At 46.0% G+C, this 16,511-nt stretch overlaps 1 protein-coding gene across 1 annotated transcript in view; it reads left to right on the top strand.

The window, feature by feature from the left end:
* Positions 1-16,511, top strand: part of LOC144175229 (uncharacterized) — a 21,473-nt gene continuing 4,962 nt past the window's right edge. Inside the window, exons 1-9 of the mRNA XM_077704334.1 lie at positions 1-560; positions 2,357-2,692; positions 4,473-4,681; positions 6,899-7,003; positions 8,585-8,858; positions 9,774-9,988; positions 15,352-15,678; positions 16,205-16,369; positions 16,457-16,498. Of these exons, the coding sequence (XP_077560460.1) occupies positions 405-560; positions 2,357-2,692; positions 4,473-4,681; positions 6,899-7,003; positions 8,585-8,858; positions 9,774-9,988; positions 15,352-15,678; positions 16,205-16,369; positions 16,457-16,498 (1,829 nt within the window). The 5' untranslated portion in view covers positions 1-404. The remainder of the gene's footprint in view (positions 561-2,356; positions 2,693-4,472; positions 4,682-6,898; positions 7,004-8,584; positions 8,859-9,773; positions 9,989-15,351; positions 15,679-16,204; positions 16,370-16,456; positions 16,499-16,511) is intronic.

Raw genomic sequence — 16,511 nt, forward strand, 5'->3', positions numbered from 1 at the left:
CGGGGCATGCTGGGACTGCGATTAACGATGTCGTGTTGTTGCGCTCGGAGCACATTAGGCACTAGGGTGGTATTCTTTAAGAATTTATTGCCAATAATGTCCCAGGAAGGCGAAAAAACCATTCTGGCGAAAGCTCGAATCAAGCGTTCACCTGTACGCGTTATAGGTTAAAGCGGTCGCCGCCAAAATAGTGAGCGTTCCTTCGCGTAGACGTCGGGTCTCCGCATATTGGAGATTGATTAGCGACTTCGTCCTTGTTTACGCGTGCACCCGACTCGGCGTCGCCGCGCAGCTGACTGGGTTATGAGGACCCCGCTGAAGAGCGGGCTTTGGTACCAGAGGCAGCACCGCGGACCTTCGCTCGCCTAGATCGCGACCCATCGCGCGCAGCCGCAGCTGTCAACATGTCGACTGTGATGAAGCTCTCTCCGCAAGACAGAAAGGAACTGGACAGGTTCACCCTGTTCTTGGCTTGCAAGTCTGTTCAAGTGATCGTACAGTCTCGCTTTGGCGCTAAGCAGAAGACCAAGTCTAAACCGCACTCGTCAGTGACTGACTGGGTAAGCCCGCGTCCCCTCCTGCAATGCGGACGTGCGTTCTTGGGCGCACGCGGAAACGGGCGACCTTCGCGTCTGGCGAGCGTTCTTACCAGCCGAACATAGCTGAAACCCCTGTCCTGGTGAACTTTGAGTCACTGCTATAGAATTCGTTAGCACAAGAAGACGCTGAAATGGCCCGTGACAGCACTGGCTGATTGATCTGCAGCTCCGATGTGCTGTGCTCTGGACATTCGTTCGCGCTAGTTTCGGCATACGATGCTCAGATTTGTCCCGGCTCACGCTGCTGCACATTGCCCGACTGGCGCCGTTCATGTTTGTTTCAAATTCTACACTGCCCCCCTTCCCACTGGTCCTTTCTAACCTAATTGCACAAGCTAGGAAATGGTTTTCTTGTTTCATCGTACGTTATAACGAAAGGAAAGACGTTAGCTCTGTAAATAATGGCTTACCGTATTAGTGCTGTAGTACAATGTTGCAGCCACTTCACGGCAATCGAGTGTAGTCCACAAAGCCCACTGCAGACTTGCAGCTTACAGTGCTGGCATAATTTAATGGTGTATATTTGTTTTAATGTTCAATGTACCGAACATCATGGGTGCGAAAGCACAGCGAAAAGCACTGCGCAGAGTGAGTCAAGGGCGACGTATTGTAGAGGGCCATAAAACAGTACGAAACTGTATGGGGTACTTTTTACGGCCCACAACATCTTTAATTCGGAGTGATTAAGCTCAAACAATGCGGATGACCTCAGTAAACTTACGTAACCATTTATTTTGTGTTCCTAGATCAAACTACAGATGTGGGACACATTGTCCCTTGGATGCAAAATTTGAAGTCTTCCGGGATGTAAATGCATAAAAAGAAGGCTAATGCTAAGCAGCAGAAAAAAAACACAATCTGCCCAAAACTGCTTGTCAAGAACAACTTTTGAACAAAATGCCTTGGTGTACAAGGTTGTGCTGCACAAAGGCACCCAGGTGGTCCAAACTAATTTACCACATGCCTCACTGTTCGCATGCCTCACTGTTCGCATGCAGATTATGCCGGTATTGTGTTCACTTGACGTTAATTCTTTCACACACACAACTTATAAGTGCTTAGGTGTCTTCAGAGTTTTCAATTACTTAATTTTGTTTGGGGGCCCAGCTGTTCAGGTATGCTCTGCCCTCCTCCTCGCGTTTGTTATGGAAAAGGACGTTTGTTTCTTGATTGAATCTGAGGGGATGTTTTCATTTCCACAAAACGTAATTCTATCGAGCGTAAAGGAGATGACATCTGTGGGTAGCGCATGCATCACCGTCTTGTAAATAGAAACCATTTCCGCATTATCGGGACGTTGTTGCCCTTAGTCTCTCCCCTTATTTTATATATTGCTTCCAGGCCACATGTGCATCATTTTTATTTGAGTTATTGTAGTAATAATGTTGGGGCTAGTTAAATGTAGTAGTATTTATAGGGAAGGCCCGCCAAGTTAGCACATCTGCAATTGCCAATGGCCTCGTTATAAAATGGAGAGAGCCATCAGCTAGCGTGTGCTTTTTTTGTTGTAGCCTCGCTGGTGTTGGCGATGACAGCAATTGGGATCCTCCTGTTCATGGGCAGTGGGAAGGTGGTTAGCTTGCACCGTACCTCTGAGGTACCTGTACCCTTCACCGTACCTTTCATATAAATCCTGCCAAATATTCAGGTTGACGTCAACGCTATCGTGTTCAGAGCTCCTTTGGTGACCACCAGAGGGTGCAGGCAGCGTCTTGAGCCCCTGCTTGAACCTCACTCCTGTGTGTGTGTGTGCGCAGTTCAACTTGGATATACCAGACCTGCCCGAGATCCAGGCAAAAGTGAACGACGCCATGTCGGGCCGCATTCCGGAGCCCGGCGGCCCCAGCCTCTGCACGGAGATCTCGCTGCAGACGGCCGAAGGAGAGTCCCTCATGCTGGAGTCGTGGCAGCTGTCCGTGAGCAACACCTGCGACACCTCCGTCCGGGTCACCTACACCGTGTACAACCGCATGAGCGTGCTGCTCAAGTCCCTCATCACCATCACACGCGTCACGCCCGCCTACAGGCTCTCGCTGTGCCAGGGGCCCGACAGCTACATCATCCTCTTCAACGTCTACATGGGCGACCCCCAGGTCGGTTCTCCCAGCCCGGGTGATGGTGAACGGGTGCATGCTAGCCCTCGCATACTTGCTAGTCAGTGAGCTGCGGCAAAGAGCCTGCTTGGTCCTAGCAGGTTTTTCGTGGAGGTGAGTGTGGCGTGTTTCCCGTTTATGTCATGTGGCCGGCCCTCTGCTATGCATCCAACAGCTGACAATATGTTCGACAAGTGAGAGACTGGTTGGATGCTGGCAAGCTTTGATGCGTGTTCGATTCCCGGCCACGGCGGCCGCTTTTCTGATGAAGGCGAAAAGCAAAAATGCCAATGTGTTTAAGATTTCGGCGCACATTAAATGTCCCCAGGTGGTCAAAATTAATCCGGAGCGCTCCACTACGGCGCACCTCATCGCCTGTGAAGCGTCGGTGCATTAAACCCCATAATCAATCAATCGTAATGCGCCCAAAGACCATGGGTAATTGTCGTCGTCTTGGTTGCACCATTAGGCTTACTTGTACGTCCTGTTGGAAGTGTTTTGCAATTTCAGTGGTGTGCGCCTTGTTACATGAAGCGTAGTTTGGCGTGAAAAGAAAGTTACTTGCATCAGCTAGTTTTGTTCATAATACATAAGGCAAAAAGCAGTCATTGCTATATGGGAGGTACAAAGAGAGCAAAGAAAAAAGAAGGCATTCTCAGTGACTGTTATTCAAATGAAGCATTGCATAAACTGTTTGTCTGTTTAACCTCATTTCCTAAATCAGAGTTGATATTTCTTTTCCGGGTAGTTCGGTACAGGGAAGTCTGCTTCTGCCCATCCACTATTATTATTATTTTTTTTTTCTTGTACTGCATGGAAAGAGCTGTGAACTTGTTTCTGCACATGTTGAAAGAACATTGACAGACTGAAAGAACGTTCTGTCTGGCCAGTTGAACAGAAACTCCAGTGTTGGCCTCAGCGTCTGTAGCAGCAAGACGGCTCCTAGACCACATATTTGGCGAGCATTCCACGGTGCGAGGTGTTCCATTGCATTCACCCAAATTTAGGAGTAGTGAGTGTTGACCGTCCATGTCGGTACCCCGTGGATAAAGTAAGGAAGTGGGTTAACAGACAGGCTGTGAAATCTGCCATCATAGTCAACTCTCCCGATGCATGGCAACAGTAATGAGTAGTGGCGCAACTTGCAGGAGACAGATCAAAGCTATTTGTAAGCATGAGGACAGGAGTGGATTGTGAAGCAAATAGTCTTAAAACTGGCAAGAGAACACCTTAAAAAGTGCTTAACCTCTTGATGCCCAAAACTTTATTATTTCGCTTAAGCCTGTGAGAAGTTTTTTATGATCTAAAGAAACTCCATCATCACAAATAGGAAGTCAGCAAAAAATTTCGTTCATTAGGACGGACACTAGGACACACTGGGCACTGGGAAATACTGGGCACCATATAATACTTCAACAAGAGAGCTACCTTGATCACCATGATTTATGGACTCAAGTGAAGACAATAACGTAAAGTTGGTATTGCTATCACTTGCAACAACAACAAAATTGCACAGTTTCAGTTACCTGTCACTAGCACATTGAACCACCCGGGCACGATGCGAGTTGACACGCGTAAACAATATTTGTTTAGCACGCGGAAGTACGTGCTGCCCTCTCTTCTTTAATTTCTGAAGGTCTGGGATCCCTTGTCTGTCGATAGGTGGTGTTAAATTTCAAAAAAAAAAAAAAAATCCACAAGGTGCGAGAGAGAGAGAGAGAAAAAATATTGTGGCTCCTGTGCCACACTGGGCATCAGAGGTGTGTCCTCCTTTATGCAGCTGCACCTGCTGGGCGAGGAGTGCAAGTGGCTGCAGGTGGGCCAGGTGGGCACGCCCACGGGCACCCTGACCCTCGGGGTGGCCTACCGCACCAAGATGACCATCTCCCCCGAGCGGGCCGCCATCACCCAGGCCGCCCACCCCACCATGATCAAGAGTGACTACTTCAAGCCGGACCTCAGCCCCCGGGGGATGCGCGCCCGCCACAGGTAATGGCGACTGCCAGCTTTGAATAATTCTGTGGCGATGCTGCGCTCCCTTTCGATGGCTAAAAAATATCCTTTCAACAGTTTGTACTGATAACTCGATTGGAAAACGCAGGGGCGTAACCTCCCCTGCAGGGGCAGTCTGCACGAGGAACTAGAATAGTGCAGTAGCCATTGCTGAAGATGATTCGTTGTGTCGGCTAAGGTCAGGTACCATGTAAAGGGCACTGGAAAACAGTTTAGAAGGTGGGTGGTGGGCCTGTGGCACGATAAGATTGGCGCATTAAAAAATACGGACACAATAACAGTTTTGCACACGTGAACGTTACCGTGGCAAACTATTTCTGTATCGCCTATTATTTGTGTTTCAGCTGAAGCTTCTCTGGTTATTCATATCTTGCAGTGTAAGACGCTACAGACATGTTTGAGGCTGAGTAAAGAATGGATGTTGCTAACACAAGGTGACGATCATTTAATTAATCAGCAGCACCAGAGAAGCATGTCTGTTGAGCCAGAGGAATCGCATCACTTCATCCAAACTAGTGCTTCTTGCTTAAATTTTGTGTGGGCCCATAAATCCTTGACATCTGGCTTTGTATTCCTAAGACAATTTTCAGTGTGGAGTGGGAGGTTTTTGACGGTCTTGTTCATGTGGCTTAGAAATGAAAATCACAGTAAACATGTGTTTTGGCTTTTCCATGCTGTGCAAAGTGTGAGTAATAGCTGTACATGTCTTCTCGTCAACTGCTAAGTTTAATGTATGTGTTGTAATATAAAAAATTTAATACCTCTTATAAGTTATTACGTTCCAAAAGCAAGAACTGAGCTCATTGTATGTGGTGCAAAAAAATGTTTGCATTCCTCTTACAATGCAAGTTATTTTCCCAAGACCTCACTTATAGGCACAAATGCCTCTGGCCCAGTCACCCAACAACCAGACTTTTAGTCATTTTCATGTGACATTGTTAATTCATTGATTACAGTGCAACCTTGATGTCGGGATTCAGAGGTTTCAGAAGCAAAGTTGTTTGCATTATAAGGATTTGGAATGGATATTTGAATTGGGGAAGTTTAAATTGTCAAGGTTCCACTGTGCTGCACATTTGCCTGTTCACATTTGCTGTTTTTATATCACTAACACACTAACCCTTTACTGCCAGAATTGCAGAGAAAGCTTCGGGAACAAAAAAATTGATTTGTTGTTGGCTTTTTGGCCTTGTTTCAGATCATAGTCATTCATTCATGCAGAGTGAGATCACATGAATCCCTCCGTTAATCTTGTATTACATTCAAAACAGATCTTTTTCTTCTAGTGTGCAACCCACTATGTCTGTGCTAGTTTTGCCAGACAGTTGTTATTGTAAAGCTGTTAACCTTGATCGGGTACTAGTATGTACCAATTTCTCTCAACAAGCAGCATTTGTGCCTGTTGGTCTCCTGTTAGCTTGTGTCTTGAGCACACTTTGTTGTGTTCTCTGTGGTGAATCGGTGGCATCTGGCAGTAAACGGTTAGCGTGTCGCAAGATCAACATTTGGGCAAGTTGGCAGGTGTTGCACACTTTTAGTGTCAGTGAAGAAGTGAGACTTGAGACGAGAATTCTCGAGGCAGTACTGAGGTAAGCAGTGGTGTCTTGTGTGTTTTTGTCTAGAGTTGCGTTCCTTGCCACTGAAAAATGTGCAACACCTGGGGCGATATTCTCGTGTTTGTCCGTTTTGAAAATGCCTGCTTTGCGTCCGTTTTATGGCGACGTACTTCCAGTTGTAGGCGGGCTTTAAGTTGACTTTCGCACAACTGTTCTTGTAAACACATTTTACACGACTAAACCTATTTTAAACCATCTTTTATGTGTTTATTGTTCAACAGCGAACTAACAACAAGGCGACAAAAAACCGCCTGCTCCGAGAAGCCGCGGCTCATAGCTCCGCCGTGCTTGCATGGCGTCACATCCGGGTGTTTACTTTTAGCCAATCAGGGTTTGCTCAGAACGGACAAAACACGAGAACACTGCCACTGGTCATGTGCCGTAAACGTCATTCCTGCCGGCATCCCTTCTCTCTGTGGTGTACTACCCAACCCCTCCCTAGTTTTTGGCTGTGCTGGAAGGCATGTTGTGGGGCCTCCATTCATGCCAAAGCTGTTGCCTGACCGCCTCTCTGCCCTGTGTCTCTCTCTCTTTCTCTCTCTCTTCCTCCTCTCACCCTCCTTCAACATGCGCATAGCACGGACGTAGCGACTGAGGCCGTAAGGCGAAGCGACAAAGACTTGCCTCCGGAAGGAATCAGGCGGCAGAGCAGCGTTGCAGGTCACAACGGATGCGCGAATGGGTTTGTGCCTGTTTGTTGTCTACGATGCTACCCCGCTTTGTGCCCCCGGTGGCACATTCCTCTTTTTCTTGTTTGTGTGTTTGCTTCCTCGCCTTTGGGACGAACAAGCGAGCTTGCTGTGCATATGTACTGCCCCGTTTTCCTTTTTTTTTTTTTTTTTTTTTTGCTCACCTTTGCCACAGCTACTGCCACATGCTTGCCTGCATTCACATTTCATATGCTCATTTAGAAACATGCATTGTCACGTACCTGTTTTTTTTTTTTTTTAATGGGGGACTCTGGTTTTAAAAACTTCTCAGTCTGTTTTCTTTCCTCCCACTTATATCAAATGTGCCATTATTTTTTCAGTTGGTCAATTAGTTCCCAAGATAATTAGAGGTAATTAGCTATTTTTGGTCAAACAATAGCAAAACAGTGTTTGTCACAAAACGGCAATCTTTATATTTTCCAATCGAAGCAGTTTTTTTATGCATTGCTTGGAACAAATTTTACAGCTCATTAAACTTTGGTTTTTGAAATGGGCACTCAAAATGGTTCCTTGCTATTGGTGCCACCAAAGTTTAATGAGCTGTAAAATTAGTTCTAAGCAAGGCATAAAAAACTGCTTCAATTATTGCATTCACCAGGGTTCATAGTGTTGGAAAATATAAAGATTTGCAGTTTTGTGACAAACACTGTTTTGTCTATTGTTTGACCAAAAATGGCTAATTACCTCTAATTATCTTGGGAACTAATAATTGGCCAGCCAAAAAAATAATGGCATATTTGAAATCAGTGGGAGAAAAGCTGCAAAACTAAGAAGTTTCCAGAGTTTACTTGAAAATTAAAAGAAGTTGTTTTAAGACCAGTGTCCCCCCTTAGCTGTACAGCACAGCATAGATGTTTTGCACTCCTTGAAGCTTTTTGGTCAGGTTGCATGCTTATAGTTCAGCTCCTGGTAATAAGCTTGCCACCTGACTTGCTGAAACCATTGCTTGATTCTGTGCATGCAAGATGCGTGTTTTTCATCAGTGCAAACAAAAACAAGGAAGGTTTCTTGGCCTATGTTTAACTTTTCTTTTTCGTGCTGCATTACAAAAACTATCATAAAGTACAGCTGACTGAAATTCACAGTACCTGGTGTGCTGAAATTGAGGCTGCTGTGCACCCTCGCATGTTTCTGTGAGTTCCTCGTTGCAGTTCCTCGTTTCTTTAAAGAGCCAAGTGAAACCCTGTGACTTGTACGATTTGCACTAGAAGAACGTACTGCTGAGCTAGGTGCAAGCGGCATAGTGGTCAGTTCAAGTGGGTGTGTTCAGAACACCAGTGGTGGATCCAAGGAGGGCAAGGGTCAGAGAGGGGAGGGAGAATGGTCTGCTATTTAGCGGCCGCAGTGCATGCCAGGTCTTCATTTCACTAGTGCATTCCATCAACCATGATGTAAGAAATCCTCCAAGCCCCTTGTCCCCATATGTCACCATAAATCTACCACTGAAACACCAAAGTGCTTTTCACTATACGTGTCTCAAGACAAGGGCGTGTTGAGCGGGAACAGTTTTTGTCCTTGATGGTGTGCGTTAGATGTTCTTGCGACTGTTGCAGGCACAAGGACGCAGGCGGTGGCCTGACCCAAATGCAGCAGGGGGCCTTTGCGCCTCCATGTCCGCGCAATGAGAAGGAGATTGCGGCCAGGGAGGACGAGAGCCCGTGGCCCCTGCCCAAGCCCGCCTTCTCCGCGCTCCTCTCCACGCCGGCCAAGCTGACCACCAGCACCCACTCGCGCTCGGAAGACGAAAACGACTCGGACGCCAACGACGCCTTGGTCGAGCCCCGAGAGGTGCTCCTGCCATCGGAGGACTTTGTCCTCGTCGAACTGGTGCGTCTGGTGGGCAGTTTCACACTGCTCTTGTGGTGGTCCAGAAAAATTTCTGGATCTATGAAGTGGAAACATATGTATATCTGTGCTTTAAATAATGACCGTATAATTCTGGTAATGCTGTATTTGTGGTGTACGGAACTTGCCTTCAACAGGTTGATGTGAATCCAGTCGTGCATGCAATAGTGGGCTACGTACACAGAGAAATTCATGCCCACTTAAAGGGACTGGCCTAGCTTTAACAGAACAGCATGCCAAGTAAATGTTGTATGTTTATCAACTACAGTCAACAATTTCATTCACTCAATCAGTGAAGCCTAATCAAGCAATAAAATCTGGTGGTCCTTCAAGCATACCCATAGCTTAACATATATCCAGAGAGGCGGGTTGACCAACGCTTCATAAAGTGGCTGATGAAGTAGTGTCAATAAATTAATTGGAATAAAAAAATTCACGCATCTCCACAAAGTGAATCATGACGAGTGGATGGAGCACTGGGGATCGTTCTTACCGTAAATCACCCGTGGAATTGCCCACTCGCGCAAGTAAATGAGTGACAATGCGTGTGTACAGTATATACAATTCCAATCCAATCCGATACTATCCAATCCAATGCTCCTCGCGCATGTGCAACATTGTGTACACGGACGCCAAGCCCCGGACAAAGCGAGGTCCTAAGGTGCTTCGCCCCTAATAATTTGACCAGCTAGTAACTTTCAATGAACAAATCACTTCACTGAAGGATAACTTCATGTGACACCGTAATTCACGGCACCCCAGTGGGGTCACCTCCCAGATTTCCTCTAGCTTGTGTCACCCATTCGTGCTATGTCAGTATAAGGATGTGTGGGCCTGGTTTCTCCGAGACCTGCGCATCGTCTCGTGCCTCACCCTTTATCTCTGATTTGGGTGCAGAAGCCTCCGTTTGCTGATGGCGAGGAAGGCGGGACTGACCTGGGCGCATTCTTCCAAGAGTGCCAGAGTGCGCCCATGCTGTCGTCCTTCTCGTCCCAGCCTACGCTCGAGGAGCAAGTCTCCGAAATCAGCGCACACCTCGCCGCACTCGAGTCCAGCCTACCCGACCTGGATCAGTTCGTCGAGTCCGTCTGCCAAAGCGATTCCCTCAAGTGAAGGCTCCCTCTCCCGTGTCTGTTGTGTCGAGTGGGGGAAAGTGACATCTCGGCCTAACCGTGTGCTTCAACGGGGACAGTTCCAGTGGGGAAGTGTGTGTCTGTCACGGCGTGAAAGATAGTTGCGAGTGTTGTCAGCGAAAGAAGAACCTTGACGTCACGGAGTGCTCAGTCATGGACAAGTACTGCAATGGTACAAAACGTACGTATCAAGTGTACTGCAAGGAAAGAAAGTGTTGTTGCGGCTCCGGCCAAACGGTGTTGTTTGAAACGTTGCCGAATTGTTCAGTCTGCGCTAATAATTCCCTCCCAGCAGCTGTTAATTCTGGCGCTTGTTCAATGCAAAACAAAGATGGCTTGTCAGCGTTTTTCCTGCCGATTCTTTTTTTTTTTTTCCCTGCGGTGCAAAAGTGGTGATACCTCAATTTCTTTTCCGTGATATGTGTGTGTTGTGTAAGGGAAGTTGAACAAACTATGCTAAGTAGTATCTGTTGCAAAAGAAAGGATCTTTCAGTTTCCTATTGTGAGCAACCAGTCAGTGTGTATTTGACCCAGTGAACTCCAAGTCCAGTAGCCATGTTGAAATTTGAGTGGCTGAAATATATAACGTTCAGATATTCGTGCATTGTAGCTCTAGAGGAAGAGGAAAATATAAGCATTGTTTGCCGTTTGACAGTTCACGTAGGGGTGATTACGACGATTTTATGGCATATCTTCGAGCGATCGCTTCCATTGCACTTGGTGCTGTTGAGTGACGCTTCACAGTTACAAAGATAATGTTTTTATTGTGACACAGTTGACCTACTTTCGAGTTAGTCTCTTTTCTTGCTTCTGTGAATAAATGTGGCCAAATATGACAACCCCATTTCGTGTTTGTTTCTGCACATATATTTGTTCTTGGAGATTTGTCTCTTCGTCGCACATTGTTTACACACTGCTTTGTTCTTGATCAGCCCTCTCATTCTTCAAACAAGTTTTACAAGACGTGTCAATTTTTCTTAGAGCTACATCCTCACAAAATACTAGGGAAGCATTCATAAAATGCCCATGTTATAGCCTGCAAGCTCTGCAGGCAGTGATTTTAAAGAGCAAGGGCCAGTGAATCATGTTTCACATGAATTTGTTTAGCTGCAGCATAGTACAGATGCAGAGCGATTGCAGGAGCTTCTGACGGCATTAGCTGTACAGCATGTTACTGGCACCTACTCTGCCCTTTGCATCCTGGAAAACAAGGCCAGATTGCCAGCATTACCATGTCTAGTGCTGCGCTGCAATGTGACGTGATTTTTTTTTTTTCATGGAATAAATTAAATGACACTGTGGCAGTATGGAACACACCAGATCTCATGTAGGTATGTGCACTGAAGCACCACTTCAACTGTGGATGTGTCATTGCAAGAGGCCTTAAGTTGTTTTGGCAATGGAGTTATTTCATTCGTGTTGTGTATTAATCGGGAATACAGAAGCTGCGAGCAAGAACTGAATCGACAAGCTTGCGCACGGCGGCGTAATGTGTTGGCGCTACGACGGCAAGTAAGGGCTGAAATGTCAACCCAAGCTGTTGCAGTCAGAGTCCCAACTAATAGAGTGCCTGCCTCGACTACCTCATCATCAGAAGGGTTAGCAGCCAGAAGTACCCGGAACCACGGATTTAAAGGGACACTGAAGGCAACCAGCAAGCTGGTTTCAAAGAAGTCTGACATTCTCATAACCATCTTAGAGTTCATTCGATGCCAAAAGATGCATTAACTGCCGAGAAATCACTAATCGGACGCTGATAAAACATGATGCAAATAGCGAAGGCAGCCGCTGTTTGTGTCACAATTAATCGGAAGCAAGCGAGGCAGCGGTGATGTATGGTGGTATAGAAGCAACCGAATGCAACGCTTCCATGTACAGAGCAGTTTAGTCAATTTCGGTTAAATCAGTCGTGCTTTCCCAAACTCCCACATCCTTTGCGACTCTGGACTATTAAGCAAAAATGTCCTTTCATGGGACCTGTGGTCAGTATTGACTCTTTGTTGAAGAAAAACATACTGTAAAGTTCCGAGTGAACGCCCACCCCCTTTTAGGGGTGAAATATTAAGACCCCAGAGATTGCCAACCCCCAAAAATTGATGGCTTTAGCGCCGATGAGTGAAAAAATTAACGCGAATCATCTAATAACTGGTTGATGCAGTCACTTATTCGTCCTTTCTGCATTTGAGCCGAAAGTTTCCCCATCTGGGATTTTTTCAATATCTCCGCAGTTTTAGTTGGCAGTGCGGCCACTTTTTCTAGTTTATCGCCCCTGGCCCGGAAGATTGCCCATCCCGTATTGTTCACTTTACATCTCTGTAGTTTGGGTGGGCGTTCTTTCAGAACTTTACGGTACTGTCCTTTTTAGGCTGCGCGAATGTTGGCGTTGAACCAACTGCTCGTGCTTAGCTCGCACGCTTCCTCAAAAAGCGGTACTGCCGCCACACGTATAGACGAGTAGCGCCATCCAGTGGCAGCCAGGAAAGACGGTGTGCGCGCCAGATGTTTTAACCACTTCCGGTTCAAATTGCACTGTAGAGCCAGTGACAGCAGCGCCTGTCTTCATGTTTTTTACTATTTTCTACATATTTTTTAAAAAATCTACACTTAAGAGTGGTATATTTGTGTTCTAGGTGAACTAACCAATTGATCTGCACTGTCCTTTTAACCCTTTAAAGCGGCTGCAAATAATGTTGGCCTTCATAGTGCCTTGGAGTGCGCATTCGTGGCAAGTAAGGGTTCCTCTCTCAATAATTAAATTTGAACATCTCTAAAACGGTGTGAAATGTTCGGAAGTTGTAAACAAACAAAAATTGCATGAAGGCTGTAAAACTGAAGCTGCAATATTGCTTGGTTGGGCCATGTGCGAAGTTATTTGATTTTGAAGGAATTGGTAATGCACAATGTAAGTGCAACAAGTGTTTTCAGGTGTACACAAGAGGTGTGCACACCTGCATACAAGTGTTACGTGTACTGCAAGAAAAGGCAGCAGTCAAGAAAACTATAGGGAGTTCATTTTTTTGCATGGAAAAAAAAATTTAGAAATGGAAACAGTAGCCAGGGAAGAATTACCTGATCTGTGGCAGTAGCGCTCTCTTGGGCTATGCAGACAGAATACAATTTTGTTTTATTCAGAAGATTTCGTGTTTTATAGTGCCCCCAGAGCTTGTCTGGAAGCAAATGATGCTTTACTCACTGCGAAAGTAATCAATTTAAGTTAAAATTTTAGTTCTCCCACCAAATCGTGTGTTTTGACGACGTCTGCAATGACATCTTAAGTTCAAGCTAGACTTGGTGTGAAGCGGAGACCTGTTTACTGTTAGTCAACCTAGATGGCACCACCACGCCGCAGCGGGCTGTTTTCTGCCTTTGCTTTGTTTTTGACCGTATTTGTACCTGGCCTGTTTTTGTTCAGGGAGAAAATAATAATTTTGTGAAACATGGTGCTCGCTCAACAGATATGGTCCTGTAAGACGCCATCGCTTACGCCAATCATCTGAGACAACCCTAAAGAAGAGCCGCAGTGCTGTGCAGTTAAAACAAGCATAGTGTGAGTAGTACCAACAGCAGTACACATCAGTACTTATATGTTTACATGCGCTTTCGTAACTTCCACTGTTTATCCCACCATTCTTACGGCTATAAAAAATGTACCCTAAATTTAAGTGCAAATGGCTCGTTCGACAAGCTCATAAGCTCTGCCTAATTTGCGTTTGCTTTTGCCGGCCTCAGCCAATCGCAGAGCTGGCGCGTATGACATCATAGGTTCTGTTGCAGGAAATGATCTAGTGGGTTGCGTGGCCATTCCCTTTTTTTCCTAATAATATACCTTATTTGAATGAATGTTTACGTTAAGAATGGTGTCAGTATGACTAACAAGGTAATCTTTCGAATGAACCAAACTTCTGTTTTGTCTGCGTGGCCCCTTTATATATGATAGCTCTAAGGGCAACCCAAGTAGACTTTCACGCTTCAGAGTGTGCAGTGGAACTGTTGGCAAGACATACAGGGCAAAAATTAGGCATTCACAGTGTCGAGTTTATTAATTGGATTAAAGATTCAGCATTTGCATTGACTTGAAAATTTGAGATTAAACTGTGTATTATACATCCCCATCATCACAACCTATTCATCTCCATTGCAGGGCAAGGGCACCTCTCAAACAAGGTTCAACCGCATATCCTTTGTTGACCTAACCGCTTCTTTGCTCCAAATTCCTTTGTCTCCTACGATTCTATCTGTCAATAGCGCCGTTCGGTCATCCTAGCTGGTAAGCCACCGGATGTGAGGAGAGGAGGAGGGGAGAGAGAGCGGCGTTATCACAGCTGTTGTGGAGAGGAGGAGAGGTGCGGACGCCGGACGACGGAGGGTTGACTAAGAGATGCTTTGCATCTAAAACAGGAAAGCTACTCTTCTTTTCAATTAAAAATATTTTGTACACCAGTACCCCGACTTATATATTGCAAGTTTCACCTCTGTATTACTAAAAGTAAGCTTAATTTTTTAACTTTTTTGAAGCATATCATTGAGAGAGAGAGAGAGAGAATAGTCTTTAATGATACTGGCGAGGTTAGCCTGACCAAGGCGCCTAGCTTGCTACACAGCATATCATTGATTCCAACGATCACCTCTTTTGAGAATGGTATATGTGAGAACCTCTCACCAGGTGTGAAGTAATCCTACCGTGTTCGTGTATGCTTGTCCTCCCGCAAGTGCCTGGGTGTTGTGCGGTGCATTTCATTTGCGCCTCGTTAATGAAATAGTTGTGGTTCTGTCAATTTTTACTGAAAAACCAAAATACTTCAAATTTCGAACGTCCGAATGGATGTTCGAAAGTGTTATCCGGACGTCCCACGGACGTTCATGGTATGCCCATCGGCTCTGAAACGGACGTGCGCTATAGCCGGAATGGACGGCCGACGGACGTCCGGTGGTTGCCTGGGTAAGCCTTGAGGCTAATAAATAAATAAAAACTCAACAATTGGTTGGCAAGGACTATGGCGGCCTCTCTGTCGGGCTGCTTGAGGCAGATAGGTATCTGTTCGAAATGGCCATCACTGGTCGTTCCGGATATGCCGTTGCGTTTGTGAACTTTGAATACGGACGACTGCCAAACTATGACTGAATATTTGGCTCTGAACGATCTTTTCCCTGTATGGTGTTCGAAATGCATGTTGTCACGTTGAGTTTACTTTCGAGCTCGTGACGTAAGTTCTCCATCTTCGTAGAGTGTCCTCCAGCGTTCGTGAGTACCCCATACGTCGCAATACATGTTTGCCAAAGGAAAGAGTTCAAGAAAGATATTTCATCTTGCAACGGGGTACCAATTAATGCTGTTGGCATATTTCCAATTTTAAATCCACCGCCACTAGTCACGTCCACTCGCAGCATGCCCGCGTTCCCTCGGCGACGTCATCTGCGTCACGTGAACTGACGATAACAAAAAACATGCGCAGAGAAAGAAAGGAATCGGGAGAGAGAAATGAGAGAGAGCGTGAGTGCGCTCCGGCTGCGTGCGGCAACGCTGCAACGTCCTGCGATGGGACCCGAGCTTCTGCAGGGGTGTTGAGTTTTGCAAAAGTTTCCAACTTCTTTTGTGCGCACCCCAGCGCTTTTCTCGGTCGAAAGACGCAAGGTATTTTTACTCACGAAGCGCGAGGCGAAGGCCAAAAGTAAGTTGCATTCGTTGTTTCTTCTGTTTCCGCGTTTTTGAGAACTTGTTTGTCGGGGAAAGGGGGCGGATCTTGCTACGCGACCACGCATAACGTATGGGAGCGTATCCGTTTACTGATGCTAGTGAAATAATATTATTTACAAAATAAAAAGTATGAGTGAAATAATATTATTTACAAAATAAAAAGTATGAGTTAGGATGCTTTTGACGTGCGTTAAGTTCCAGTCAGAGCGGAAGTAGATCGATTTCGCCCCGCCCGCTTGCAGTGCGCCGGTAGGAGCAAGAATTTAACAACGCCTCGTATCTTATTTGAAGTTGCGTTTCATGGTTTAAACATATCACATTGACTCATCCGCGCACCTTTCATATTAACCCTGTATCAGCTGAAGACTTTGACTGAAGTCGTGAGCTGCTAGACAATTTCCTGCGCTCGAATATCGCACCGCGTGTAGTTGAAGCTTGATTTCGCACACCTGTTGATTGTGTCGCCATGGGTCTAACACCGCTGAATTGGTTATTGCCAGGATGGTGAAGTACACGCAATTCGCGAACGAGAGCATGGAGCAGATAGGTGCGACGAGCGGCAACGGAACGGCCGGCCAAGATGATTCAACAGAAGTCGTGGTGGTAGAAAAAAGGCACCAGCTGAACACAAGCGCGTTTGATCAACCCAGCGAGCGCGTCACGAGGTAAGCGTCAATTATTGCCCAATTTTTCGCGGCCATGAAATTGTGACGCCGCGAATATTCCCTGGCAACCCCATTTTTAATTTCTAGGCATGCCATGGTTAAACGATTCGTGGAACACCTCGGGTTTAGGTAAGAATTACAT

The sequence above is a fragment of the Haemaphysalis longicornis genome, unplaced genomic scaffold (assembly GCF_048455015.1).
Source record: "Haemaphysalis longicornis isolate Haplotype H1 unplaced genomic scaffold, Haemaphysalis longicornis Haplotype H1 scaffold_3, whole genome shotgun sequence".
NCBI lineage: Eukaryota > Metazoa > Arthropoda > Arachnida > Ixodida > Ixodidae > Haemaphysalis > Haemaphysalis longicornis.